We start from the raw sequence: 27725 nt of genomic DNA on the forward strand, positions 1-27725 counted from the left end.
CCAGGGACCTAAGCGCCGACGGAGAATGGGACGGAGGTGGGCGGGGCCGCGGGCGGGAACGCCTTCCCCCGGGTCTGCCACCCTATTCTCCGGCTCTTGAGTTTTTCTGAGGGCTCAGGTCGCAAGGTCGGTGTTTCTTTGTGAGGAGGTTTGTGGTTATCCGCTCTGGGGATGAAGCAATTAGTATGCTCAGTGATAAACCCTGTGGCTGTGAACTGGGACTAACTCGTTCTGTGTCCTTGAGCATCGCTCTCCCTTCCGAGTACCAGTTTGGCCCAATGTAACATGGGAGAACTGGATTCCACAAGGGAGCACAGCCTCCTGTCTTCCCCTTGGGCTGAGCCTTAATCCTGCCAAAAGTCAGGGGTGAGAAATGGGAGTGTAGCAGGTGGGAGAACTGATAGGCACACCCAGGTTGAGCGCGGAGATTATGAGCCCTAGAGGAAGTGGGTTTAGGAGCCCCGGAGGAAGCTAGGCGGGCGTTCGCTCCAGATTGCTGCCCTCGGGCTTGATAACTGTTAGTCAAGTCTGGGTCACGGTTGGCCGCCTTGAGGACTTGATTACTAAAACAATGAGGCACAGTAAGTGTTTGGCAGAGCCTACCTTTCTCTCTTAGACCAAGCGTAAACTCAGCAGAGACCTAAAGCAGTATATAAAAAGATACAGTAGCCAAACGGCCCCGGGCAGGCAGTGTCGCACACCGGTTAAATTCTAGATGAGGACTGAGACTAGCTCCTGCCTGCCTCTTCCTGGCTGTGTGATCTTGAATAAGTTATTTAACCTCACTGAGCCTCAGTTTCCTGGTTTGTAAAACGATGCAAATAATATCTACCTAATAGGGTGGTTATGAGAATTAAATAAGAGAATCCACGTAAAATGCTTGGCATTTAGTAAATGCTCAATTGATGTTAGCCATTATTACGCAAAGAGCAACAAACTCCTATGTTACTAAATAGAATGGATAAGAAACCATCTAGAGAATTTTAAGAATTAAGAAAAGAAAACCCATGAAGATAACATTTGATCCTTGCTTTCAAGAAGCTCACATTTCTGAAGGAAAAGTGAAGAGAATTGGGTTCTTTCATATCTGTTGTGTTAAAGTATCAGATGCAAAAGATAAGTGAGGGTGTCAATGTTATTCATTGCCCAGAGTTGAGAGGAAGGGCGAAGTTAGTTTCCGTAGAAATTTACCAAGATTTTTAGAGAGAGAAATCTCCCTGCTCAGCTTTGAGCCAAATGGGGAGTAGAGCTGGGAGGGATTGGGAGGGACTGTGTGAAGAGGGGCGGCACCTGTCAGACTGGCAACTGGGGGCCTCATGCTTAGACCTGCTGGGCCAGACACCCCAATTACACATCTGCTCCCCAGGTCCCTCTCTTCTGGTGGGAGCTCTCTCTGTGACTGGGGACCCCTAAGGAAGAGGAGCAAGCAGGAGCTCGTTGGCCTGGTGGCTTGTTTAATTTTATAACTGTCATTGTTACACCTGGAAATTGATGTTTGCTCTTCACAGATAGGTGTTGCCAGGCATGAAGTGTGAGGAGCTGATAGTTTGCATAAGGCCCCACAAGGTGACAGTATTTTGATGTTGACAGTTCACTCAGAGGATTCAAGGATTCAAAATTCATCTATATTCATTTACAGAGAAAAATGTAACAGCCAAGCAGACTGGAATTTGTCTCAGCAAGTTAGCTCATTTTCTTCCCAGTAGGAAAATCTTGGGAAACCAAAACAGTACCAAAAGCCTGCTGAATGGATTTAGGCTTAATTAGAGGAAATAGTGAGGCTGTGGTAGATGAATGTGCCCATCACCTTTGAAAGGTTCTGTCTTCCAGAGGGATGCTAATGAATGCCTAGGGCCTCACCACCCTAGTTGCACAGCTCTAGCTGTGCTTTCCAGTACAATTTTCTGCAATGATGGAAAGGTTCCTTCTGCTCTATCTAGTAGGGTAGCACTAGCCACATATGGCAGTTGAGTGCTTGAAATGTGGTTGCTGTGGTTAAGGAACTGAATTTTTAATTTTACTTAATTTTAATTTAAAAACCAATAGTTGATTCAGTATTGGCAATCTTTTAAACATGTTTAGAATCGCTTGGGTATGTAAATCTACTTTTTCAACTGTAAAATCTAAATAAAAATCTAAATACAGATGAAGTATTTCTGAGGAAAATTTTGTGTCTGAGTTGAGACGTGTGAAATATACAGCAGGTTTCAAAGACTAAGTATGAAAAAAAATGTAAAAGACTTCACCAGTACTTTTTTATATTATTACATGTTGAGATGGTAACATTTTAGATATATTGGGTACAATAAAATATATTAAAATTAATCTCACTATTGTTTTTTACTTTCTTGACTGTGACCATTAGAAAATTCAAGACGATAGATGTGGCTTAGGTTACGTTTCTATTGGACAGCACTGGTATGCACACAATAAATGTTCTTTAAATACAGGAAGAGAAGGATGGAGTAAACTCTTGCCTCCTTCCAATCCAATTTCCCCTCAGAAGGGATTTTTTCTGTAAGAATGTGGATCTAATCATGTCACACATTCTCCAACACAAACACTTAAAACAGTTTATTGACCTGCCTTTGTTCTTAGCATAAAGAACCAAATCGCCAATTTGTCCTCTCAGGCCTAGCAGGCCTAGACAGACCTCCCCTGACTGGTCTCAAACCAGCCACACTAAACACTTTTCATTCCTTGACTAGGCAGTTTCTTTTCTACCTCAGGGCCTTTTCACAGAAGATTCCCCACGTCTGGAATGCTCCATCTGTTATCTTCTTTCCTACTTCCCTTTCAGATCTCAGCTCAGTCTTCACTGCCTAAGGGCAGGCTTTCCTGCCTCCCAAGAAGGAGATTTCCTCTCTTTACCACATCCTTCTTCAAAGCATTCACTACAGTTATAATTGCTCCTTTATTTTTAAGTGATTCTTTGATTGGTGTCCTTTTCCCTCACTAGCCTGTAAACTCCTTGAGGAGTTTGTCTGATTTTACTCGCCACCACATCCTCAGCTCTTACCATCACAGTCCTAGAACAAATATATTAGTTAATAAATATTTGCTCAGTGAATGAATGAATAAACTGATCAGGCTCTCCTCTGCCCCAGACTATTGTGGAGAAACAGACAAATTCTTTACTCTCCTCTTTTTGTTACCAGCTCTTAGTTAATATCATTCCTGATATTGGTACCCCTACAGTGAACCCAGCATATTTGTGGTTAAAACTAAAAGCACACATTCCCCAGTTCCCTGGTTCTTTAGTTACACTCATATGTAAATGTTTGTTTCTTTAACCTCTGACTTCCTGACCTTTACAACCAAATAGAAGTTACAAATTGTTAAAGCCCAGCTGGCTGGGCTCTACTAAAGTTGTGGTTAATCATAGGACCTTGAATTCTTTTACAGAGAAACTAAGGTCCAGAGACTATCAAGAAACTGAAGCTTCCCAGGCCCAACTCCTCAGCTTCCTGACATCAGAGTCTACCTTCCACCATGGAGATAAACCACCAATGAACCCTCATCTGAGGAATCCTTTGTCTCCTCCACTGGAAGCAGCCCCAGACACAGGCAAATGGGGAAACGCTGACCAAGAAGACCAGGGCTCCCTCTGCTACCTATGTCAACGAAAATAATCCATAACCAACCTATAAATGAAAATTTGGGAGAGTTTATTCTGAGCTAAAATGTGAGGACCACGGCCCGGGGCCTTTCTTCCCAAAGGAAGAAAGGGCACCAAAGAAGTGGGATGTACAGAATGATTATATACCCCCAAAGAGGATTTTCACATATGATTGAAATGTCCCTTTTACAATAGTCGTGAGACTGTTCTGTCGGCACAGCGATTGATGGACACAGCAGGTAGGTCTGCTGTCTAGGTGAACACAGCAGGGTGGCAGGTCTGCTGTCTGGAGCTGGGTGGTCACAGGTGAGCTGGGTGGTCAAAGGTGAGCACAGCAATCAGTTCCTAGCCTAAGGAAAGATATTTATCCTTAAGGAAACGCCAATGTGGGGGGAAGTTGCACCTTTATCTTAAGGCCATTTGTTCTTGCCATAGTAAATGTTTGAAGGAGGTATACAATGCCTGCTCAATAGCCACGGTCAGGCCCTTTTGGAAAAAGCAAAGTCAGGCTGAATTAGGTTTACACCAGATGGCTTCCTCATATACTCCAATATATCCTATTGCTTGCCATTTCTATTTGTCACCTAAAACCTCAAATAAAAACCGCTACCCATTTCTTAACGGTGAGCTAGGAAATTTTGAGGCACTAGCCCTTGCTTCACTCCCTCTGTCTGGCAAAGTAAAGCCTTCCCTTTTTCATTCAAAGCTCTGTTCTCATTATTTGGATTGGCATTGGGACCAGAGACCAAACTTTTGGTAACACTTTCTGTTATTAGTATTCATTAACAGGCATCATTTTAGAGCCCAGCACCTTCTCAGGGTAGACTCACTGCTCTTTCCTGGATTAGAGTTCATGTTGAGCCAGGAAGGGCTGCATTTTAGATGGGTAAATCGGGAGCCACCCTCAGCATCTAGCTGAATCACGGCAGCCCTATCAGTGAGTAACACATTTGAAAGTCACTTCACGGGCAGATTGGGCAGATTTTCTGCGGCTGGCTAGTTTCATATAGGAGAATTCTTATTAGCCAGTCAGTGATGCTTCCTGACTTGGTTCTCGATTGAGGGTGCATCCTATTTGGAGAGGGTAGCTCCCCGGGCATTGACTGCTCCACCTTTTAAAATTTAATTTTGAGTCTGTGGGGTTATTAAAATGTTTCCTTTGTATCCAGAGTATTGGTATGCAATTCAGTCACTTTGCTCCCCTGATGAAAAACGCATCTCTAGCAAGTCCTACTGCCAGGGAGGCATGGTGTAAGGAATTAAGAGCGTGGACTCTAGAGGCAGACTGCCTGTGTTCACAGCCTGGCTCCACTTACTGTGAGAACTTGCGCAAGCTGCCTAACTAAACTAGGCCTCAGTTTTCTCATCTGTAAAGTGGGGATGATAAAATAATACTTACTTCTTAGGATCAGGCAGTGGAAGGATTAAATGAGACAAAATAAATTGCTTAGGATAGCATCTGCATGTAGTGGGCACTCAGTAGATGTTAGTCATTACTAACAAGCAAACAAGGCTCTCTGAGCTGGTGTCTGCCTGCCTGCCTGCCTGGGCTCACTGCTTGGCTGTTTCACGTCCACATCATGTTTCACCAACACCGAATGGCTTGAGGTTCCCAAAGCTCACCGTGTATATTTGTTTCACTCTATTTCAGATCACACACACAGACACACACACACACGTCAATCCAACCATTAATACTCAGTCCAGCTGTCACCTCCTCCAGGAGCCTGCCCTGCTTGCCCAGCCCTGTCCTATTAGATACCTGTCTCCTCTGTCTCCCTTGATCATTGCACTCACTTCATTGTGCATAATTATCTGTGAGCTTCTTGTCGAAAGGAAATGTGTCTTATCGTGGCACCAAATAGACTTTCAATAAGTCTTTGCTAAATAAATGCATGTGTGCATGAATGAATGAAGACTCTTACAGAAGAATGACTGGGAAGCATTTGTCTATCACAGTTGTTTTAATGTCTTTTTTTTTTTCTGGGAAAGATTTGCCTTGAGCTAATATCTGTTGCCAATCTTCCTCTCTTTTTTTTCTTTTTTCCTTCCCAAAGCCACAGTACATAGTTGTATATTCTAGTTGTAGGTCCTTCTAGTTCTTCTATGTGAGCCACCACCACAGCATGGCTACTGACAGATGAGTGGTGTCGTTCTGTGCCTGGGAACTGAACCTGGGCCGCCAAAGCAGAGCATGCTGAACTTTAACCATTAGGCCATCAGGGCTGGCTCAATGTCTATCAGACATTTTGATGAGGAATTACTGTTTCCATAAAAATGAGCACAAGGTTTAAAATGATACCACTTTTCCTTGTTCCGTTTTTTCTAAGTTTATTTTAGAAAATATGTTAATACTTCCTTGGAGAAGGTCAGATGCAATCCTGTCTTATATTTTTAGCTCCTCTAATTGCCTTGAATAATGACAATATGATGGTGCCAAATGTTATGAAACACTTTATCCCCCCTGCCCCCCATGTAGGCTTAGTCACTACCAGGCACTTTTTTAAAAGAATGAAATTTAAATATGCTATATATTAAGTTATTTAAAAATAGCATCTACCACTAGGCAAAACCCTATAATTAAGCTACCAAAAAATAGTATTTTAGTTCTAAAAAGCATTTTAGTTATCAACCTAAGTAATTCTTAAAGAGGTGTTTCAGCAAACAGATCTTAACAATGGACCCTCTGTGTGTGCCAATTTGAAAATTGCTGTTAGGTAAAACCTAAGATTCTGTAAAACTGGAATTGGAATAAGATATTACGAATCTTCATTTCTCTTCTGCTAAATCCTCTTTGCTACCCTTATTACTTTGCTCCTCACCCCTAGATTTTTTGCTAAGTCTCTACTCTAAATATTTCTCTTTCCCTATCCCTTTTGCCTCAATGCTGCAGGGCAGGCCCAGGGCCACTCAAGCAGATCGATGCATGAGTTTACTTGATGAAAAACGTGAGGAATAATGAAAGAGCAAAATATAAGATCTCAGCTGAGGTGAAGGTGGAAAGAGAGTAGGGCTCAGAAGACATTGGGTTTGAATCCAGACTCAAATTTTTAACTCTTCTGAGCCTCAATTTTGTCAGCTGTAGAGATGAGCCCAGGAGTCCTTGCTCCTGGAGGTGTTGGAAGCAGTGAATATAGATACGTGAGACCTGGCAGTGGTCTCCGCCAGCTGGGGAGCTCCAACTGATCAGAACTATGGCTTATTCTCCACTGAAGCCTCAGCACCTAACATACGGTACTTATAGACCCTCAAGTATTTGTTGAACAAATGAACATATTATTGACGAATAAATGGTTGATCTCTGTGTTAATCTACTCTTAACTCTCTCTCTTACTCTTCCTTGACTTTTCCAAAAGGAAATACTTTTCCTTAAGTGTTTTTCTTATAGTATTTGTTGGAATCTTAAAGATTTATATCTAAAACATGATTACATAAGGAAAAAAGGCCCTGTTAGCTTTTTGCATTTGAACAAAGCTAGAGAGAAATCTCTCATTCTTTCTTTCTCCCTCCCTGTCTCCAACTATAATACTACTGAGTGTGTGTCCAGGAAAAAAAATAAGGGTTTACTGAAAAGAGGCCATTGGGATAGAGGAACTGAGGGGTTAGCACCTTCCAGGACTGACAAGGTGTAGGGAAAATCCAAGTGCCCACCAGAGGCTGACCCTGTTACCTTGTTGGCATTAGGAAGGTGGAGAGCTCAGAGGACAAGTCCCTGAGAGCAGATGGTATCCAGGGACTCTGGTTACAATGCACCTTAGCAGTATCAAGGCTGGGCGCCATTGTTTCCAGAGTGTTTAGAGGCTGCAAAGCATGTGTAAGTGACATATTTCAATAGAGTAGGGAAGGAAAATCCATGACCAAACTGCCTGGGTTTGGATCCAGCTCTGCCATTTATTAGCTGTAACCTTTAGCAAGTCTCTTAATCTTCTTGTGCCTCAGTTTCCTCACCTTGTAAAGTGGAGGTTATTATAAAACATACCTCATAGAGTTGTTGTCAGGGCCAAAGTGGTTGATAAAAATAAAGTACTTAAGGTGGGAGCAGCCTCCTGAACAGGGCTTCAGGAGGTTATTGTTGGGCCAGAGGTGGCAGGGAGTGGTGGGTTAGGGTTGATGGTGAGCATGCCAGTAGTGATGGTGGGTAAGAATACGTGGATTACCTTAGAGGAAAGCTCTGCACTCTCTAAAGCACATCTTCATATTCCCACCACTGAATCATCTCTACCCACCTCCCAACATACACACACACACCCACACACACACCCACACGCACACACACGCTCACTCTACAAGTTGGTATGAAGTCAGACTGACTGGCAGCCTCTGAGCACTTCCTCCCTTCTCCAAACACCACCCACCCTAGTCTCTGCCACTGTCTCCTACTGGTCTCAGGTCTTAATCTGCCCCTTCTCTCTTCTTCCCCAAGGAAACACAGCTTGTGGCTCTCCCTGGAATTGGAATCTCAACCCTTTTGACCTTGCTCTACAGTTCTCCCTGATGTCAGGAGAGAAGCTCTGATGCTAGGCCACACCTCTCAGCCACCATCTTTTCTACCCACTAGCTTTAAGTTGCTACTTTCCAAGTATCCCAAAGTTCTTTGCCTCAGATATTTATTCCTGAGGATGAAGATGAGGATGAGGGTGTTTCCTTCCATGGCAAAGTCATTGCAAGCTTGTTAAAAGGAGAACTGGTGCTTTCACTAGGTTGTACTTTTACTGTGCAGTTCACTCTCTCCTGCCTGTGTTTATTCAAAGTTATATAAATCAGTGCCAAATAGAAGCCTCCAGGAAATGCTAGGGATTGGGAAGTTAATTCTTTTCAGGGCTTACTTAATGATTTAACAGGATCCTACTTCTGGATATATCACAGCAAACATACTCAAATGTAACTTATGCCACTTTCAAAATATATTTTTTTTTTGCTGTAAAACTTTGAAAGGCTTTTAAATAATTATCTTGTTGAAAATTTGGGTTATGAGTAAGTAACTTATGATAGGCTGTGATTTCTTGGTAGTTATCACGTATATTCAGAAATTCTTTTATAGTGCAAAAATTTAATCTAGTTCTTTTCAACTGAAATGAAAATTTTATGAATATAAAAACTTGTCAATGAAGCAGGCATTGTTTTGTTTCATGGACTTTAAGCAATTATCTCTTCAATTTTGAAGTCTTCATTTTTACATTTCTAAGTCAATATTTACAAATGTATTTCATTTTAATTTTATTTAACATTTTATTTTGAAATAATTTGAGATTTACAGAAAAGTTGCAAAGAATACAGAATTCCCTTATGCCCTTCATTCAATTTCCCCTAATGTCAACATCTTACTTACTCATAGTACATGTACCAAAACTAAGAAAATAATATGGCTACAACACTATTAACTAAACTAGAGACTTCCAGTTTTTCCTCTAATGTCCTTCCTCTGTTCCAGAAGCCAATCCAGGATACTGCCTTGGATTGCATCCTCCTGACTCCTTGAGCTGTTTCAGTCTGTAACGGTTTCTCAATCTTTCCTTATTTTTACGACCTTGGCACTTTTTTGTTTGTTTGTTTGTTTAAAGATTTTATTTGTCTCCTTTTTCTCCCCAAAGCCCCCCCAGTACATAGTTGTATATTCTTCGTTGTGGGTCCTTCTAGTTGCGGCATGCAGGACACCGCCTCAGCGTGGCCTGACGAGCAATGCCATGCCCGCGCCCAGGATTCGAACCAACGAAACACTGGGCCGCCTGCAGCGGAGCGTGTGAACTTAACCACTCGGCCACAGGGCCAGCCCCATGACCTTGGCATTTTTGAAGAGCATTGGTCAGGTATTTTGCAGAACGTCTCTCAACTTGGGTTTGTCTGATGTCTTCTCATTTTTAAACTGGGGTTATGGATGTCTGGTAAGAATACCATAGAAATGATATGGTATCACTTCTCAGTGCATTAATTTCATTATATTTTACATTAATTAATTGTATTTTTGCTTCATACACTTGCTTGGGCCCCTGAAAACCTGTAGAACCTGGGAAGTATATCTCAGTTACTTTGTGAGTCAGCCCTCTCTGGGTTAAGCGGCTGTACAAACAACTTCTCATAGCTCAGTGGCTTGCACAACAGTTTGAATTGCGCTCACATTCTTTGCTTACTGCTGGTTGGCTATAGCTGTGCCCCACATTTCTTCATTCCAGGACCTTGATTAATGGAGGTGCTCCCAACTGGGACATACTGTTCTCAAGGCAGAGGGAAAAGAATAAGAGAGCTGCCAGAAACACGCCACAGTGTCTCATAAAACTTCTGCTGTAGTGTGGCTTACCTTATTTCCTCTCTCTTGCAGGTTGAGTTCTCTGAGAAACAGACTCTGAGATGGAGATGAGCATGGAGGATGTTCATTAGGGAGTGTTCTTGGGAAGGAGCACTTCTCATGGAAGGGAAGGGAATATCCCCCACTGCCATAGCTTTTACCCCGCAGGCCAAGGACCCGGGTGGTTTTGCCTACAACCAAGTGTGACTATTCCTATTATCTGTGCAGGAACTGTGACAATGACAGCAGATTCACTGTGAAACAAAGATTCCATTTATTAGCTGGCCCCCATTCTAAGAAGGAAGGTCATTATGATGTTTTGGGTCTCCAGGTATCAATGACATACGAAGCTTATATCCCAAAGTCCTAAAAATGTTTGGGTATTCTCCTTTCCCAGCATGTGGTTACCCGAGTAAATGGCCATGGGTCCCTATTGCAGATGGAGGAATCATTATCATGTGTACTTGCTGTGGAGATGGAGGGTCCCTTCCTCTTGGGGACTTGACCTTTCCTTCATTCGGTGGTTTCCACATCCTAGAACTGGCTCAGGTTTGGAAATTGGGTAAGGGAACGTGACTTTTTTTTTTTTTTTTTAAGATTTTATTTTTTTTTTCCTTTTTCTCCCCAAAGCCCCCTGGTACATAGTTGTATATTCTTTGTCGTGGGTCCTTCTAGTTGTGGCATGTGGGATGCTGCCTCAGCGTGGTTTGATGAGCAGTGCCATGTCCGTGCCCAGGATTCGAACCAACAGAACACTGGGCCACCTGTAGTGGAGCGCGCAAACTTGACCACTCGGCCATGGGGCCAGGCCCGGAACGTGACTTTTTACTGGGGCAACTGCCCTTGGTCTTCTGATTTATTTTGATTGTATTGATGGGGCAGGACCATTTATTTTGCTTGAGGATGCTGTGTTCTATTTATCATCTTCATAATTCTATGTGAGTTAGGTTGGCTGCCACTTCGACTTGGAGCTTTATTATAATTGCTCACACCTGGCTTCTGACAGTCAGGCGCTGTCCCCCCGGCCTCTATTGTTCTGGGCTCTCATCGTTCCCATTGCTATGAGCCCAGTTCTGTATCAGCATCTCTGGCCTCAGTCCTGGTCTACAGAGGACTAAACTTCTTAGTGAAGCTGGTGCCCCTCTCACCAGCACGTTCTTTATCGCCTTGGTAAGTGCTGTGCCTTCCAAGGGGGCCCCTGCAGGACACAGTCTTCTGGTGGGTTTTCTGGTCTTATATATACTTATCCACTCTATCATGCCCACTTTTGGGGGCATTTTAATCCCTACTTTCCACTGTCTGCCAGAGCAATCCAGATATTTCTTCCTTCCTTTAAGGTGGGCCATTGCTTTTCCATGCTTCTAGGAGCCATCCTAGCCATGTGTTCACACCATCTCTGGGGGCCTTGCAGCATGTGAAATTCAGTATCCTGGGAGAGTGGGCCCATACTGATAAACTCTTTTTTATCCAGATTTATGTTCTGCACTGCCCCTTGACCCAGCACCCTTCGCTTCCAGTCCCCTGTGTACTCTTTCATCTCCTGCCAGGACACCTTGGCTGTGTCCTGTAGTTTATTCAGGGTACAGTGCCTTCCTGTCTTCAGCATGCCTAGCACATCCTCAGCAGAATTTTGTTGGGACTTAACCCTAAATATTGGCCTAGTGGCCAGGAGGGGAGGTGAAGGCAGATCCTGAGGGGAAAACAAGTTGTCTTGCAGGGGAGAGGTCTCGGCATCATCTCCAAGGGAGGCGGAGGGGTGCTGTCCTTAATAGGGAGAAGCATGCCACTCCTGCAGGCTCAGAGGGTTCAGAGGGGTCTGGGGATGCAAGATTTTCAAAGGCATCAACCCAGATGTCCCCATCCCATGTGTCAGAGTCCCATTCTTTCCCAACCAGGGCCTTGACCTTGTCATAGGAGACCTGTCTTAGTTAGGAGTTCAATCTTCTTTGAAGCTTGGCGTCTTTTATGACTAAGTCCTAGTCTTGGTCCTGAGCACTCCCTCCTGCTGCCAAGTATGCTACCAAAGAAGCCCTCTGAATTTTATTCTTAGCTTTTTATTGCTGATTAATCACTCTCAGCCTTTAGTTACCCTTTTCCAGAGCATCAACTGAATTTAGCAATAGCCACTCAAAACCAAATCTTTAGAGTTACCATTTCCTCCATATATCTCAGCTACCTGGCATATTGCACTAGCTAATGCATTCCTTTCCATTGGTATTCTAGCCCAGTTCACCACTGGTGTCGCTTTATATTGCACCGTGCCAGAGGCCATCTGTGCTCCACCTACCACCAATGGTGAGGTCGTCCTTGCCAGCTGAGTGGTGGGTGATCGAGCCCCAAATCCCATCTTAGCATCTGCCTTTTTGGACTACCCCTAGCACGAACTGTGACAAGTTGGGTTCTCCGGGGAAAAATTCTGAGATGGATATTAGTGTGCAGGACATGTCTTAGGAAGTATTGTTAGGATCATCACCATAGAAGGAAGGAAAAGGAAGCAGAGTTTGTAGTGATACAGTCCCAACACCAGTCTCAGCTGACCCCACGAGGAGCCCAGGAGCTGGGATGGCCTGTAGATTGTCACCACTTGGGTCAAGGGGGCCAGGCCTTTATACCCCTGCACTGATCGGTCACTGGAGGTAGGCTGCTCCTGGAAGGAAACATGACTTTGGGCAAGGCAGTTTTCTTCAGTGTGGGCAATCCCCAAAGAGGGCTGACAGCTGAGGGATGTTTCTTGGAAGCTCTGCTGGCAGCTGGATGTAATAAATTCTTCATTCCTGGAGGGAGCTCTGGGTGATACATTGCAGCATCCTCCACACTCTCATATTCCTCTAAAACCATGACCACGTCTGCCATTAATGGGGTGGGGGAGAACGTACTTCTCACAGAAAAGCACAGCAAGTCACACAGCAATGTACTTTCCTAGATAAGGGGAGCTACGTGGAGAGCCAGAAGACAACAGAACAATACTTTCAAGTTATAAGAGAAAATGCTTTTGAACTTGGAATATGTACCAGCCAAATTGTCCATTAAATATGAGAGTAGAATAATGCCATTCAGACAGGGAAGGTATATGCTTCACCAGTATAAGAAAGTAAACCAAGAAAGAGGAGGACACGACACGAGATCCCCAATAAGAGAAATGTGAAGGGGTAGATGGTGGGAGGGGAAGCCCCAGGATGGCAGCAGTGCAGTGGCTCCAGAGCAAAAGCACCCCAAATTGGAGCCATTCAGAAGACTCCAGGAGAGGTTTCTTCAAGAAAATGAAATTTATATACAGTAATACCTAATGTGTTGGAAGATATTGAGAGATTTACACAATTTGGGGAGTGTTTAAGGTACAAAAACAACCACAAGGTATTAACTCCAAAAACAAAAGGAAAGAAAGAAAAATCAACATGTTGTAAGAAGCACATCACAGCACAATTCATGGCTCAGTTGTGAATAGCTTTTGTATAGCCACAAAACATTTAGTCTAAAAAGTTTATGATATATCTCTATTGTGTGGATGGGATGCAGGAAGCGTGTGCATATGTGGGTGGATTGAGGAGGGATTAAGGAAAGTTAAGTCCTTCTTTTGCTTGTTGGGAAACAAACAGATAATGCCCCCAAACTGGAACATAAAAAAAGGAGAAACAAAAGCATGCTGTTTGGAGATATGGAGATAAATGCTTAAATAATCAGATGAAAGAGTTGAAAGTGGGGACCTCTGGGAGTAGAAATGCTGCTAGGAAAATGCTGGAGGTGAAGAGCGGTGAACTGCTAATTTTGTAACATGCCGTGTAGGATCTCTTCATTCTTTTCTCCCCAGCTTTATTGAGGTATAATTGACAGACAACATTGTGTAAGTTTAAGGTGTACAATGTATTGATTTGACACACTTATATTTTGCAAAATGATTACCACCATAGCACTAGCTAACACCTCCATTGTGTCACAACTTGATTCTTTAAAATAAATACAGGTATGACTTTTATAAAATAACAACTTATGAGAAAAAATAATTCCAAATTTACAAACTTTTCCAAAGAATAGAAGAAGAGGGAGCAGAACTCTCTAACTCGTTCTATGATGCCAACATAACTTTGACACTGAAACCTAACAAGGACAAAATGAGGAAGGAAAATTACAGATCAGTCTTATTCATAAATATGGATGCAAAAGTCACAAATGATGTTAAAAACTATGAGCAATCCAAATTCAGTAATGTAAGACTATAAAATATGCCAACCAAGTTAGGCCTATCCCAGGAAGCCAAGATTAGTTTAATGTTAGAATTGAATGTAATGCACTACATTCAACATAAAAATCATATGACTATCTCAGTAAGTAAAACCATTTGATAAAATGCAACTTCATTTAGCATAAAAAGTCTTATCAAGGTAGGAGTAAAGAAGACTTATCTAATCTTAAAAAGGCTAATTACTGGGGCTGGCCCGTGGCCGAGTGGTCAAGTTCGCGCGCTCCGCTGCAGGCGGCCCAGTGTTTCGTTGGTTCGAATCCTGGGCGCGGACATGGCACTGCTCATCAGACCACGCTGAGGCAGCGTCCCACATGCCACAACTAGAAGAACCCACAACGAAGAATACACAACTATGTACTGGGGGGGCTTTGGGGAGAAAAAGGAAAAAATAAAATCTTACTAAAAAGGCTAATTACTAAAAAACCTATAGCAAATATCATGTTTCAACGGTGGAATACGGAAATCTTTCCCCCTGAAATAGGGAAAAAGGTGAGGATGTCTGTTTTTACCACCCCTGGTCAATAGTGTAATGAAAGGCCTAGTCAATATAGTAAGAAAAGAGAAAATAAAGTAAATACAAGGATTGGAAAAGAGGAAACAAATATTACATAATTATAATGGGAGAAAATCTCTAAGAATTTTTAAAATTAATTTGAGAGTTTAGCCAGGTTGTGGGACACAAGGTCAAAATACCAAGACAAATAGATTTTCTATACCAACAACAATTAAAAACTAAAAATTTAAGAATGTATCATTTATAATAGGTCTCTTCAAAAATGTTAATGTCATAGGAAACATGGTGAATCATGGGAAGACTGTTCAAGAATAAAAATCACCAAAGAAACAAAACAGCCAAATGCACAAATGCAATATGTGAATCTTGATAGGGTCCTGATTAAAAAATACGCCAAAAAACTAAAAAAGATATTTTAGTATAATTAATTATTAGCATAATTCGGTAATTTGAATACATACAGGTGTAATCATGTTTTTTGGTTAATATTGTAGGAGAATGTCTCTCTTTCAAGGTGCATGCTTTAATATTTAAGGGTAAAATTTCATGATATCTGCAACTACTTTAAAATAATTTTATTTAAAAAATCTATATAGATAACAAGATGATGGTAAAATGTTAATAACTGTTGAATCTAGATAATGGGCATACAGATGTTAATTGTACTATTTTTTCATCTTTAAAATATGTTTGAAAATGTTCATAATGCAGAGCTGAAAGAAATATCAAGTTCCAATATATCTAAAAAAAAAATTTTCAAAGCCTTTATGGGAGAAGTTATAAAACTACTGAGAGATGTTTAAAAAAGTCTAAATGAAGTGATATAGTGTATTCTTGGATTGAAATAGTTATCTTAAAATGACATCAGTTCTCCAAAACTTGATTTAGAGACAATGCAATTTAAAACAAAACTCCAACTGATTTTTAAAATATTTGTAACTTGATAAGCTAATTCTAATATGTATATTAAAATGCAAGAATAGCCAAGACACTTGAAGAAAAATAATAAGACGGGAGGATTTGTTCAATCTTATTATGAAATTTTTATAAGGCTATAATTAAGACAGAGTGGTCTTGGTTCAGAGTTTGGCAAATGGATCAATAAAACAGAATACAGCACATACAAACACACCCTCACGTCTCCACATCTGATATATGACCCAGGGTTGGAGGAAGGACAAACTTTTCAATAAATAGTGCTGGATCAATTGAATATCCACGTGGAAAAAAATGAATCGTGACCTCTAACCTTACATGATACATAATCAGTTACAGGCAGAGTTTAAATCTAAATATGAAAGATGAAACAAAATGCTTCTAGAAGATAATATAGAAGAATATCTTCATGATCTCAGGGTAACAAAGGATTTCTTAATATGGAAAATAATCATAAAGGGTATGTTGATAAACTCAATTCTATTAAAATTACAACCCACAAAAGACTAGTATTCAGAGCATATAAATAGCTCCTGCAAGTTAGTAAGAAAAACACAGAGAACTCAATAGAAAAATTGGCAAAGGAGTTAAACAGGCACTTCACAAATTAGGAAATATAAATGTGAAAAGGTACTCATCCTCATTAGTAATCAGAAAAATACAAATTAAAACTCCAAGGAAATACTATTATAAACTTACCAGATGGGCAGACATTTAAAAATCTAACATTGCCAAGTGTGACAAGAATGTAGAGCAACAAGAAGCCTCACCCACTGCTGGTGAGAGTGTTAGTAGTACAACCTCTGTGGAAAGCAATTTTGAATTGGCTAGTAAAAGTGAAGAAATACACATACCCTTGATCCACCCATTCCACTCATAGGTTAGACCCTGAGTGCACTCATGCACATTTATACCAGGAAACATGTACAAGCAAGACCAGAATAGCCCACTTTGTAATCGCCCCAAACTCTGATCAGTCCAAATATCCATCAGGAGTGGAATGGATTAATAAAATGTGGTACACTCATGCAGTGAAACGCCATGCAGCAATGAGAGTGAGCGAAGAAGAGCTACATGGATGAATCTCACAATATAATGCTGAAAAAAAGAAGACAAACAAAAGAATCCATACTGCATGATTCCATTAATATAAAGGTCATAATACATCAAATAATTCACACTGTATGAATATAAGTACATGCATATATACACAAATATATGTATATAAAGTTCATGATATATAAAATAATTCATACAATCATATAAAGGTCATAATCAAGTGAATCTAAACTATTTTGGGGATAAAAACTATAAAGAAAAGCACAGAAATTATTGCCATAAAAGTCAGGATAGTGGTTACCTCTGGGAGGAAGGAGGTAGATGTGACACATGACTTTTGGAGTGCTGGCTCTGTTCTTTACTTTGATTTGGATGTTTGTTAAATTGTCACATTTATGTTGTATGCATTTTCATATAAATGTATTTCACAATCAAAAGGAGACATAAAAACCAGCCAAACAAAATAAACATAACGTTGCCTATATTCCATTAAAACTTTCTATATGTCCACTAAATACAATAATGTATATAACATTGGGTTCATTGGTTCTTTATGGGCCTTTGGTTCACTGGGCCTTTGGAAAACACACTGAGATAGAATTTTTGTAGATAAGGCATATTTTTTCAATGCACTTGAAGTGTTTGCTAATAGATGAGTTTTCTTGATTGTCTGTTCAAAAGCAAAAGGAAGCCCTATGTTTCTCCACACTAAGTTTAGCCTTTTCTTCTGAAACACAACGAGATCCTCATTTAAGGCCAACGTGCATTAACGGAAATGCTGAGATCACGAATAAGCATGAACATCTGGTTGAGTAAGTGTGTCATTTACTGCATGCTTTGTGCCCCACACTATGCCATTTATCTCATGACAACCTTATCTCCATTTTACAGATGAGATGACTGAGGAAGAGGTGTTAAGAAACATGCTAAGGTGACGTGGCTCAAAAGTGGTTAAGCAGGGACCCACACTCAGGTCTGACTGACTACTAACCCCAGGCTTCCTCTTGTGATATTAAACACCAGCCTATACCACCTAAATCACCCTCTAGGTGACAAAGATTCTTTCCTTGACCAAACGTTAGTCAGGCTCCTAAACTTTCTCCTGGGCCCATCCGTGCGCTTCCTTATAAAATTTAGTATCAGCAAGAACCTTGCTAAGTCATCTTAACTGGAACACCCCCCTTCCATGTCTAATCACTCTCCATATCTGATTGGGTTCCTCATCCTCCACCATCCCCCAGTTGATGTCTGGTCAGTCTGACCTGTATTAAGCAAGGATCCTGTTAAATTGATTTAGCCAGGATCCCCTTTCCTTGGATGCTTCCTCTTAGTAATTTCCCATCCACTGATCCCCATCTGTTCCTTGGCTATAAATTCGCCATAGCCCATGCTGTATTCGGAGTCCAGCCCAGCCTCCCTCCTCCACTGCAAAATTCCATTGCAGTGGTCCCTATATCCAACACCATACCCCCCTTCCCCTTGAATGAAATCTTCCTTACTGCGCTTTAATGTGTCATTGACTAGTTCTTTTCTTTAACCAAAGAAGGGAAGACACTGCTCGGGTTTAGGTCCTGGAAGAGTGGAGAGCCGCTTCTCCATTTTCATTGACGACGGTTAGCGCATTTGATGCACCAGGAACAGTTAAGTGCTCAGCTGTCTAAAGGATTTTTGAAGCAATCCCATGGTGAATCCTTTTGTAAAGCAATGGATCAGCCCCCCTTACACCAATTTTGTAAACCTGTATTAACTGTCCCAAGTAGGCTTGCTTGAAATAAACTCAGTTATTCCTCTGCTATACAGTAGGAGGCACCTTTTAACCGATTTTTTTTTTTAGCTGTCCTATAAGTGGCTGCTGAATGTGTTCCACAGCCTGAAAGAAGAAACGGCAAAAGTAAAATTTTTAAAAAAAGAAAGACTAAATAAAGTTTTAAAACTCCATGAAATTCAGAAAAGAATGAAAGCGGTTGCAGAAAACCAGTTAATTCGGCTTCACAAATTGTTGCTAAAAAGCAGCAGCGTCTTAGCGGTCTCCTGATCTGCCCACATTTATTAGCCCCAAATCCATTTCAGTTTCATTTGTTGCACGTAATTATTCTTTGTTGAGGTTTTGTCCTTTTAACGTGCACCTTTCCCGAATTCAGGAGTGTGAGCCTGCGGCACGGCGGGGACTCCGGGAGCGTGGGTATCAGTTTACACCAAGCCTTCAGTAAATAATCCGTCAGAGATCCACCCATCCGCCTTCCCCCTTCCCTCCCCGCTGGAGGAGTCCTCCGGTGTCTCCGCTCCCGGGCAGGGCGGCCGGAGCTCCAGCGCCGATGTCTTCGTAACTTCGTTGCTGAAACGTGCTTTCTGCCAATTAAAAGCCATGCTTCGCGTGATTGTGGAATCTGCCACCAATATCCCTAAAACGAAATTTGGGAAACCGGATCCGATTGTTTCTGTTATTTTTAAGGGTAAGGAAAAGTTTTCTTCTCATTCTCAAGTCCTGTTTGGGAATGCTCCTTCGTTTCTTGGGTCACATTCTTTGAGAGTCTGCTTTTAGGCCACTGATAAAGCAAAGTCTCTCCGCTCTGGCTCGAGTTTCTTACCTGTGCAGTCACTACAGGACCCATTTCTGTGGAAGGCATTTAATTTTCCCCAGGGCTTTGAGACTCATTGAATGACCTGAGATTTTTAACTCTAAGAATGTGATTTCTATAATCTCTTGGAGGGAAAATTTATTTGTTAATCCCCAAATTTCTGGCATCAGAAAGGGCTGCGTTCGTTCAAAGTAAGAGTTCCAGTAGTCTTGTATGCATTTTTATTTTCGCTGCCTGGGAGAAATGGATAAAGGAGGGAAAAAGAGCAATTAAATTTTCCGAGGCACCATTACTCCATACAACAACCCACTGCTGCTTTTATTGTCACTGGGCTTCTGGGAGGTGAGGTGAAGCTGTTATTTTGGGTTGGCTTATTTTCATGTTATTTTGTGCCTCTTTGTAATTGTTCTTCATCTCTCCAAGGCTGGGCTATTTTCTGTATGTTTTATAGCTTTTAAATTGCTCAGAGAGGACAGAGCTCTGAGTGGCAAGTCTGTAGTTTGGGGAACTAGTTTGGTCTTGCAGCATGGCCAGGGGCAAAGGACTTAATTTCTCTGACGTCAGTTTTCTTTTCTGCAAAAAGGATGAGGAGGGTTTCGATTAGATCATCTTTAAAAGGCCGATTGTAATTCCAAAAGGTTATTTTTCTATGACATTCAATTACAGTTGGGCAGTAGAGGGGGACAAGAGTGGTTGGTGTGATGGCATGTGCCCAGGTGTTCTAAGTGATTCCAGTTTGGGCTGAAGTGGTGTGTCTAAATCTGAGTTCAGGAGCTTCATCATTTTTTGTTTGTCCAGGGTCATTGGTAAGATTGCCAGCTCCCTTCTTGGCAGGAGGGATAGGAGTGAGAGGGGAGGGCAGAGAGAGTGGGAGCCTTGATGGGCGTGTGGTTCCTGACCACACCTTGCCACATTTCTCTCTTCCTCCAGGAACCAACTAGGCACATTTCTCTCTTCCTCCAGGAGCCAACTCCTTCTCCCTTCCAGTTTCTGGGTAATCTATGCCTTTCTCTTTTCTTTTGTCCATTTTATTTCTCTATTTCTCTTCCCAAACTTCTCCCTATGAGCATGAGCAAGAAAATAAAAGAAATGAAACCCAAAGCTGCCAAATGGTTGTTTAGTTATTAAAAAAAAAAAATTGGAGGGCAAAAGTTGGATTCTTAAAGTTCATTGTGGTTTGAGGGTATGGTTAGTGAATATCACGTAGTCATGTTACATCAGCTTTCACTTAACATGTATTAGTTTTTTTTAATCTTTTTTTCTTGAAGCACTTATGTAATAGGGACATAAAATGAAAAGTTTGTATCCTTCACCACTGACATATAAAGACACATAAAAACATATTGGGTTAAACCTGATGATATCATTATTTGGGGCAAGTCATATAGACTATAAAGGAATTAGAATTTAACGCTGTATTGAACTTTGACTTGTTACTTATCTGGAGTGTATATGCATTGGTCAAAAATTTTAAATGACCAAAAATATGTCTAAGGCTATGAACATGATCATTCGTTGAAAGTAGAAAACTTCAGTTAAATTGGACAAATATAGTCTACTCAAACAACTATATTTCCTAGATTATTTAACTTTAGTTTCTTCTCTAGTCTCCTTTGGTTGTACAAATTGAGTGGTAGTCAGTCATTCGTTCATCTGACAAACAACCTGACAGGAAAAAGAACTCTGAACTCAGAGTAGGCACATCTGGACTCTAGCTGATGTTAACTAAATACATGATGACCCAGATTTAACCACCTGGGTCTCAAATTTCTCAACTGTGGAATGATGGGAACTGATTTCCTTGAGATTTCTTCTGGCTTTAAGATTCCATAATTTCATTTGAGTTCTGTAAGTTTTTATGACTGTCTGCTCTCAGCAAGATGTGGAAGGCATTGCGTTAGGCTCTAGAGCAGATATAATAATGATATGGCATTTTTCTTTCTTTCAGTCTGTCTCAGTGGTTTAAAACACAGGTGATGGCAAACCTTTTCCAGGTGTGCCTCCCAATTTTGAGCACTGTGTAAAATTAGGTAACATGAAGTTATGATATGTCCATCAGAGGGAAGGTGGAGCAAAGCCAGATGCGCTTCATAGGGTGGAGTAGGGTGGAGGGGGGAGAGTAAGATGTACAAAGCCCTAACAGAAGATCAAGGTGGCACCAAAGAAAGTTCCTGTGTTTACAGAAAAGTATAAAATTTTGCCTCTTGAGGACATGAAACAGCTAAGTCAGTACAGTAAGCAACTCTTCTCAAACTCCAAGATCGTAGGCAGAATGGCCGAGTGATGGGCACGTTAATGGTGATGCTGTACACACCCTGTGAGGACCTGTTAGACTGTAGCTACATTGTGGTTGGGAATGTGCTGCACTGACCACCAACTGGTTTGGAATTGACTTCAGTATTTTGGGTTCAAACCCTTTATGAGGCTTACTCCTGAACCTCTCAAGACCTGGTATGAACCAGAGGGTTGGGGGTTACTGGAGTCCCTGTCGCATGGACGTCATTGATATTTAGCACTGCAGGAGTAGATTATGAAAACCACAAAGCTTATTCGATTTTTCACATCCTTAGGTCTCACTGGGTACTGAAAGCCAGCTCTGAATCTTAAGGCCAGAGTGCCTGCCAGCCAGAGGTGTCCATTCTCTCTTGAGTTCCATCAGACAACCAGGTTGTGAAGCTGAATCTCACTGAGATTGAATTAGACAGACCTCTGAGGCCTCTCTCAACTCTAAGACTTTATGATTCTCCCAAACATAATAGGTTTTTTCATTTAAAAATTTTAAATAATATAATATTAAAATTTTTTAAATGAAAAATAATGCTTGTAAAAACAAAACTAAGAAATCAAAAAAGATTATACAACTGAAAAGTGAAAATTCTCATAATGTCCCTTCTATTCTTTCTCTCTCCCCACTCTTACTACCTCAGGGCAACCATTCTGAACAGTTTGATTTGAATTCTTCCCAACTTTTAGCTATAGATATTTAAGTTGTTCCAACTACTCCCTGTCAGCAGCGATGCTGCAGCGGACGGCCTCATGGCACATATCTTTGTGAATGTGTACATTTCTGAAGGACAGATTCCCTGGTCTTTTTGTATTGTTTGTTTTTCTTGTCTTTTAAAGATGGTTTTGCTGGATATCGCCATTGACTTCCATTTTTCCCCTTGGCTCATCTCTTGCTTCTGTGTCAAATCTCTTGAAAAGATTGATTGAGAAGAAATTTTCTTGCACACTTTTATATTGTTGTGCATTCACAGTGTGGCAACATTACATTCATATGAAACCAACTCCTAGAGGGCATCGTTGCCACTATAGCAGTTTCCTCATTCCATTCTTGTGTCGTCCATTCTGTCAGCCAGAATTTTCTCTCATTTCGTTCTTGTGCAGAACTTGCCTTGTGGAATAGCTACTGTTATCGTCTAGATGGTCACCAAATAATTGTCACATTATTACTTGTTTTTCCAGATACCTGTTATTTCATTTGGACATGTTTTTGGAGTGAAATCCTAGATATTTCTAGGACCACCCCCTCCAATGAGCTTATCAACTTTGTAATCTTGAGCAAATCACTTGACCTCTCTGAGAATCTTTTTTTCTTTTTTTGACAAATGGGACTGTAATGGCTTATCTGAAAGCGACTAGATCTGTAGAGATCCCCAGAGGCTGTGATTTATGCAATACTTTTCTGACTATTTTTAGCAAAAACTATTTTGCTATTTGAAAACTTACTGTTGAATTTTAAAAAAATAACCTTTTAAGTAAGCAGAAAAGCTATGAGATTCCATTTAAGAACAGTGAAGTAAGATGGGAGAAAGATCCGATGGGTCTTATTCACTGTCATCTGAGAAGGCACCTGGTGAGTGGCCCATACGTTGCCTAGGTTTACCCAGGGTGCACCATGGGACTAGTCTAGAAGATTCCCACCAGCTCAAACCGACAGTCACGCCGTGTTGGTACTCCCGCAGAACCACTGTATTGTATATACAAAACACTCAGGAAGGCAAAAGTGTTTAATCTACTGAGTCATTCCCATCACTTCCGGGAGAACAGGGCTTGGAGTCTCACCACCTAGGGAAAGTGGCCACGCCCTATTGGAACATGGGAATTCTGAAAGGTACACTTCTCAAAGGCACATTCTGCAGGCTCTCAGTCATTTATAAAGCCACATTGCATCTTAGAAATGAACTGACATGGTTTCTTTTCCTTCCCTTCCTCCATGGCATTTTTCTGTGCATGCCCTCATGGCGTGTCCAGGGCGCTGCTATTTGTCTGGTTTAGGTTTACTGGTGAGTTCCTCCATCTACCTGGGGGTTGGCCCTGCCAAGGAGGTGTGGGATTTTTATATCCTCTGCAACACCTAGCACATCGCTGATGTTGAATACACGTTTTAAATGTTGACCATGGAAGCAAGAATTGGCAGCAGGTTTGAGACATCTAGTGCAATAAAGTCATTGATTCTTGGTCCTGAAAGGGACTATCAGAAGTCACCCAATCTCCCTTCTTCCAGGAAGAATTACATTTGATATTCTCTCAGATGCTTTGTGGATGAGGCTTGGCAAAGAGCCACTTCACACATTTCTGAACGCTGAGCATAACCTGTTCCTAGCACCTGTTACCCAGCGGCAAATGGATGTTGGAGTACTTTCGTATTCTTGATCTTGACAAGGAAAATATGAAGCTGCCAGTTTTTGTGTTGAAAACTCATACATGAAATGTTCAGTGGTCTGGAATGCATAATGTGTTTGATATGATATGGCATTGGTCACCTTACCCACTGTGTAATTTCTATTGAACAACTCTTCTGTTGAATAAGGGTGTTCCCTGAGTGGGTCAGAAATAGCTGCCTGGCCATCTGGCACCCTTAACTTTATCAGCTAACTTGACAGTCAGCATTAGGGTGCAAAGGCCCTGGGCTTTGGACCAGTGAGGTCTGAATGAGAATCCCAGTTCCCACCCTTTACTTCCTATATGTTCATGAGCAAATGAATTAAAATCTTCAGCGGCAGTGTTCTTTATAACATTCTCCTACCTTGCTGGGTTGTTTGAGGATTAAATGAATATACATGTGAAATTGCATATGGGAATCCCTAAATTTCCTTCCCTATTTGATGACATTTACTTTTATGGAGCCCTACAATGTGCCAGACAGTATGTCGGGAATCAAAGTCTAGAAAAATATCTATAACATGGTTTGGTCTTCTGGGCCTATGAAACCAATTAGTTAGAACACAAGAATGAGATACAAACCAGAAGAGACATGCAAAATTACCATGCAAGAGCAGACAGAAGAGTGAAAACTTCATGGAGAATGTGTCATTTGACTTGGTCATCCTTTAAGGATGAGTGGCAGTTTGACAGAAATAATGGGAAGAAAGACATTCCAGGCTTTGGAACGGCACAGAAAGGCCAGGGAGTCAAGGGCCTGTGTGGTGAGGTTGATGGAGGAGTAATCTGGTATGACGAGGGATGGCACTCTGCTCATAAACCAGTGGGGAGCTAGTGTGTGTGCCCTCAAGGCGTGTCCAGGGTGCTGGTATTTGTCTGGTTTAGGTTTACTGGTGAGTTCCTCCATCCAGAATGTGAATGACAGATTAGTACTAGTCAGGGAGACTAATTAGAGGGTTTACTAGTTGAGGCAGATGCTTTTCAGGGCAGAGGGAGTTCCTTCCAGTGAGAATGAGAAGGAAGGAACTAATACGAAAGATACTAAGGAAGCACCCTGACTGAATTAAATTAATTTAAAAAATCACACTGGGCAGGCTGATCGGGCCATCGTTCCTCACACTCTTCTTTGAGATGGGACGTCAGACTGCTTCTTCCAGCCCGAGTGTTCACCCTGTGCGTGAGTACAGGGCTGGGTGAGGTGGCTCTTCAGGAGGCCAGAGAGAGGACATTAGCTACCTGAGACGGGAGGGAGGCCACTAAGAGAAGAAGAAAGGCATAGAAATAGAAAGTGGTCCCAAAGACACATGTTGCTGTTTTCCCAAAGGTCAGATGGGGAGCATTTCCTCAACCAAGCTCAGCCGTGGTTTCATTCACACTAGGTCCTTCGCTCCCTACCCAGCTGTCCTACCTGAAGGGTTAAGGTGTCATGGGCAGGAATTGTTTAAATGCAAGCAACACATACCCGTTCAAGCTTGCTCAAGTTAAGTGTGGGGGGTTTTTGTTTGTTTTTTCCCCTAAAGCTAAAGAGAAATCTCCCAGAATCCAACCATGGACCCCACAGGAGCCAGAATTTGTGTCAGGCAGGGAGGCGTTCGCTCGCTCTCCCTCAGGGACTGCGCGGCCTCACGCCTCTGTTCCTCCCTGCACGTGGCGTCCATTTCCTCTCTGCACGTTGGCTGCCTTAGTGGGGCCTCTTGTTCCTGCGCCCCTGCACTTGGCAGCTTGCATGGGGCTTTGGGCTACCATGGAGGTGACTTGGTCCCGACTCTACATCTACTGCAGTGTCAGTGTGTCTTAATTGAGATCCTTGGGAGAAAGACTCCACTTGGCTCACTTTGGGTCAAGTGTACACCCTTGGTCGAATCAGCTGTGCCAAGAGATTCGGAATCCCAGGACAAACAAGGCTGGCAGCCCAGAGGCGTCTGCTACATAAGACAAGTTTCTGAGGGCCAAGAATGTGAACCACCCAGCCCACCTTCCTCTAGCATGGGGCTTAGACCTGCTTCTTCCCCTCTTAAGTTGTTAGCTGACACCTCGCCCCCTTAAAGAGCCCCCTTCTTTCTACAATCGGCACAGCACTTGGAAAGGGATGAGCTTTGGCTTGGCAGACTAAGTTTCCCTCCTGGCTTTATCACTAGGAGCTAAATGTTTTTGGACGACTGTCTCTCTGAACTTTGTTTCCTCATCTATAAAACAGGTGAATGCTATGTACCTCACAGGGATGGTGTGAGGATCAACAGTGAGCAAATATCTTAAGCACTATCATAGTGCCCGGCATGTGATAATTGTATGGCAAATGCTCATTTCCTCCCCTTTTATGCCCCACTCCTTCCTCTCCTGCTGGGAGGACAGACAGAACCCTGGGGGACATCTGAGGGACGGCCCAGACTTCGATGAATAAATGGGATGCCCGTTTGCTATGGTACACAAGCAGCTTGAAGGCAGAGCCCATGTCTGATTCATCTGTGAGAGCACGTCATAGCTTCTCGACTAGGCCAATAGTAGGTTTTTTGTTTGTTTTTCAAATGTGGTCAAATATACATAGGATAAAATTTACCATTTTTACCATTTTTAAGTGTACAGTTTAGTGGCATTAAGGACATTCACCTTGTTGTGCCACCATCACCATCTTCCGTCTCCAGAACTTTTTTATCTTCCCCAACTGAAATTCTGTAACCATAAACATTAACACCCTGTTCCTTCTTCCTCCCAGCCCTTGGCAGCCACCATTCTACTTTCTGTCTGTATGAATTTGACTATTCCAAGTACCTCATAGAGTGGAATCATGCAATATTTGTCCTTTTATGACTGGTTTATTTCATTTGGCATAATGTCTTCATGATTCATCTATGTTGTAGCATGTCGAAATTTCCTTCCCTTTTAAGGCTGAATACTATTACGTTGTATATATGTATATACACCACATTTTGTTTACCATTTGTTGGTCGATGGACATTTGGTTGGGTTACTTCCACTTTTTGGCTGTTGTGAATAATGTTGCTGTGAGCATGGGTGTACAACTACTGTTTGAGTCCCTGCTTTCATTTCTTTTGGGTATATACCCAGAAATGGAATTGCTGGATCATGTGGTATTTCTGTTTAATTTTTTGAGATACCACCATCCTGTTTTCCATAGTGGCTGTACCATCTTACATTCCCACCAGCAGCGCACAAGGGTTTCAGTTTCTCCACACCCTCACCAACACTTATTTTCTGTTTTGTTTTGTTTTTTGATAATAGTCATCCTAATGGATGTAAACATAGTAGATTCTTAGCAACTCTATTGACTTGCATTTTCAGCTGGCACTTTCCTCATTAGTTGAGAGTGAGGGTCCCTGCAGTGTCATCTGCGGCCTCTGTGGCTCGCAGCAAGGCAGCCCTCCTGTGACGGGAAGCCTGCCTGGCAGGGGCCAACAGCAGCCTGAGAGGGCTGTCAGGTCTGTGAGGCCAGGGTCATGCTGGGAACCATAGCTGAGCTGAAGGCAAGTGGGAAGTAACCTCGGTCCTCTGCAATGCCAGGTCTTCCAGTGGCCTGGGCTCTTTGGGGCCAGGCTGGAACCAGAGGTCACCCTGCTCCTCCCACCAGCACATCCTAGGAGGTCAGAGTTGCCCTAGATCAGGGCCCCCTGTAATTCTCTCTCCCAACATCCTGTAGTCCTTTCTGGCACCTATTGGAACCTGCAGGTACATATTTGCTGGCTTATTTGGTTTCTGCCTGCCTCCTCCATCAAGCAGTAAGCTTCATGAGGGCAGGGGGACCATGTCTCTTCCCCAGCACCTAGCTCAGTACCTGGCAGATAGTAGATGACTTATTAGTGGTTACTAAATGA

General features: G+C 42.1%; 2 protein-coding genes and 1 long non-coding RNA gene across 8 annotated transcripts in view; 2 read left to right on the top strand and 1 right to left on the bottom strand.

The window, feature by feature from the left end:
• Positions 1-10149, bottom strand: part of CEP55 (centrosomal protein 55) — a 30799-nt gene extending 20650 nt beyond the window's left edge. For 2 of the 3 annotated variants that reach the window (XM_070609598.1, XM_070609564.1), the window contains exon 1: positions 9915-10126. The gene's annotated coding sequence lies outside the window, so the exon portion shown is untranslated. Of the gene's footprint in view, positions 1-9914 lie in introns of all 3 variants that reach the window. The other variant, XM_070609545.1, reaches the window with a different exon arrangement.
• On the top strand, positions 20-8968 carry LOC139081888 (uncharacterized). The gene is made up of 2 exons (XR_011537351.1): positions 20-126; positions 3406-8968. It is a non-coding gene; the product is annotated as an uncharacterized lncRNA (long non-coding RNA).
• An 8576-nt stretch (positions 10150-18725) lies between the features above and the next one.
• Positions 18726-27725, top strand: part of MYOF (myoferlin) — a 152946-nt gene continuing 143946 nt past the window's right edge. For 3 of the 4 annotated variants that reach the window (XR_011537338.1, XR_011537336.1, XM_008520669.2), the window contains exon 1: positions 18764-19104. Coding sequence is in view for 2 of the 4 variants with exons in the window: in XM_008520669.2 (XP_008518891.2) it covers positions 19017-19104 (88 nt within the window). In the remaining 2 variants the exon portion in view is untranslated. Of the gene's footprint in view, positions 19105-27725 lie in introns of all 4 variants that reach the window. The other variant, XM_070609490.1, reaches the window with a different exon arrangement.

Source organism: Equus przewalskii, chromosome 1, assembly GCF_037783145.1.
Source record: "Equus przewalskii isolate Varuska chromosome 1, EquPr2, whole genome shotgun sequence".
Classification (NCBI taxonomy): Eukaryota; Metazoa; Chordata; class Mammalia; order Perissodactyla; family Equidae; genus Equus; species Equus przewalskii.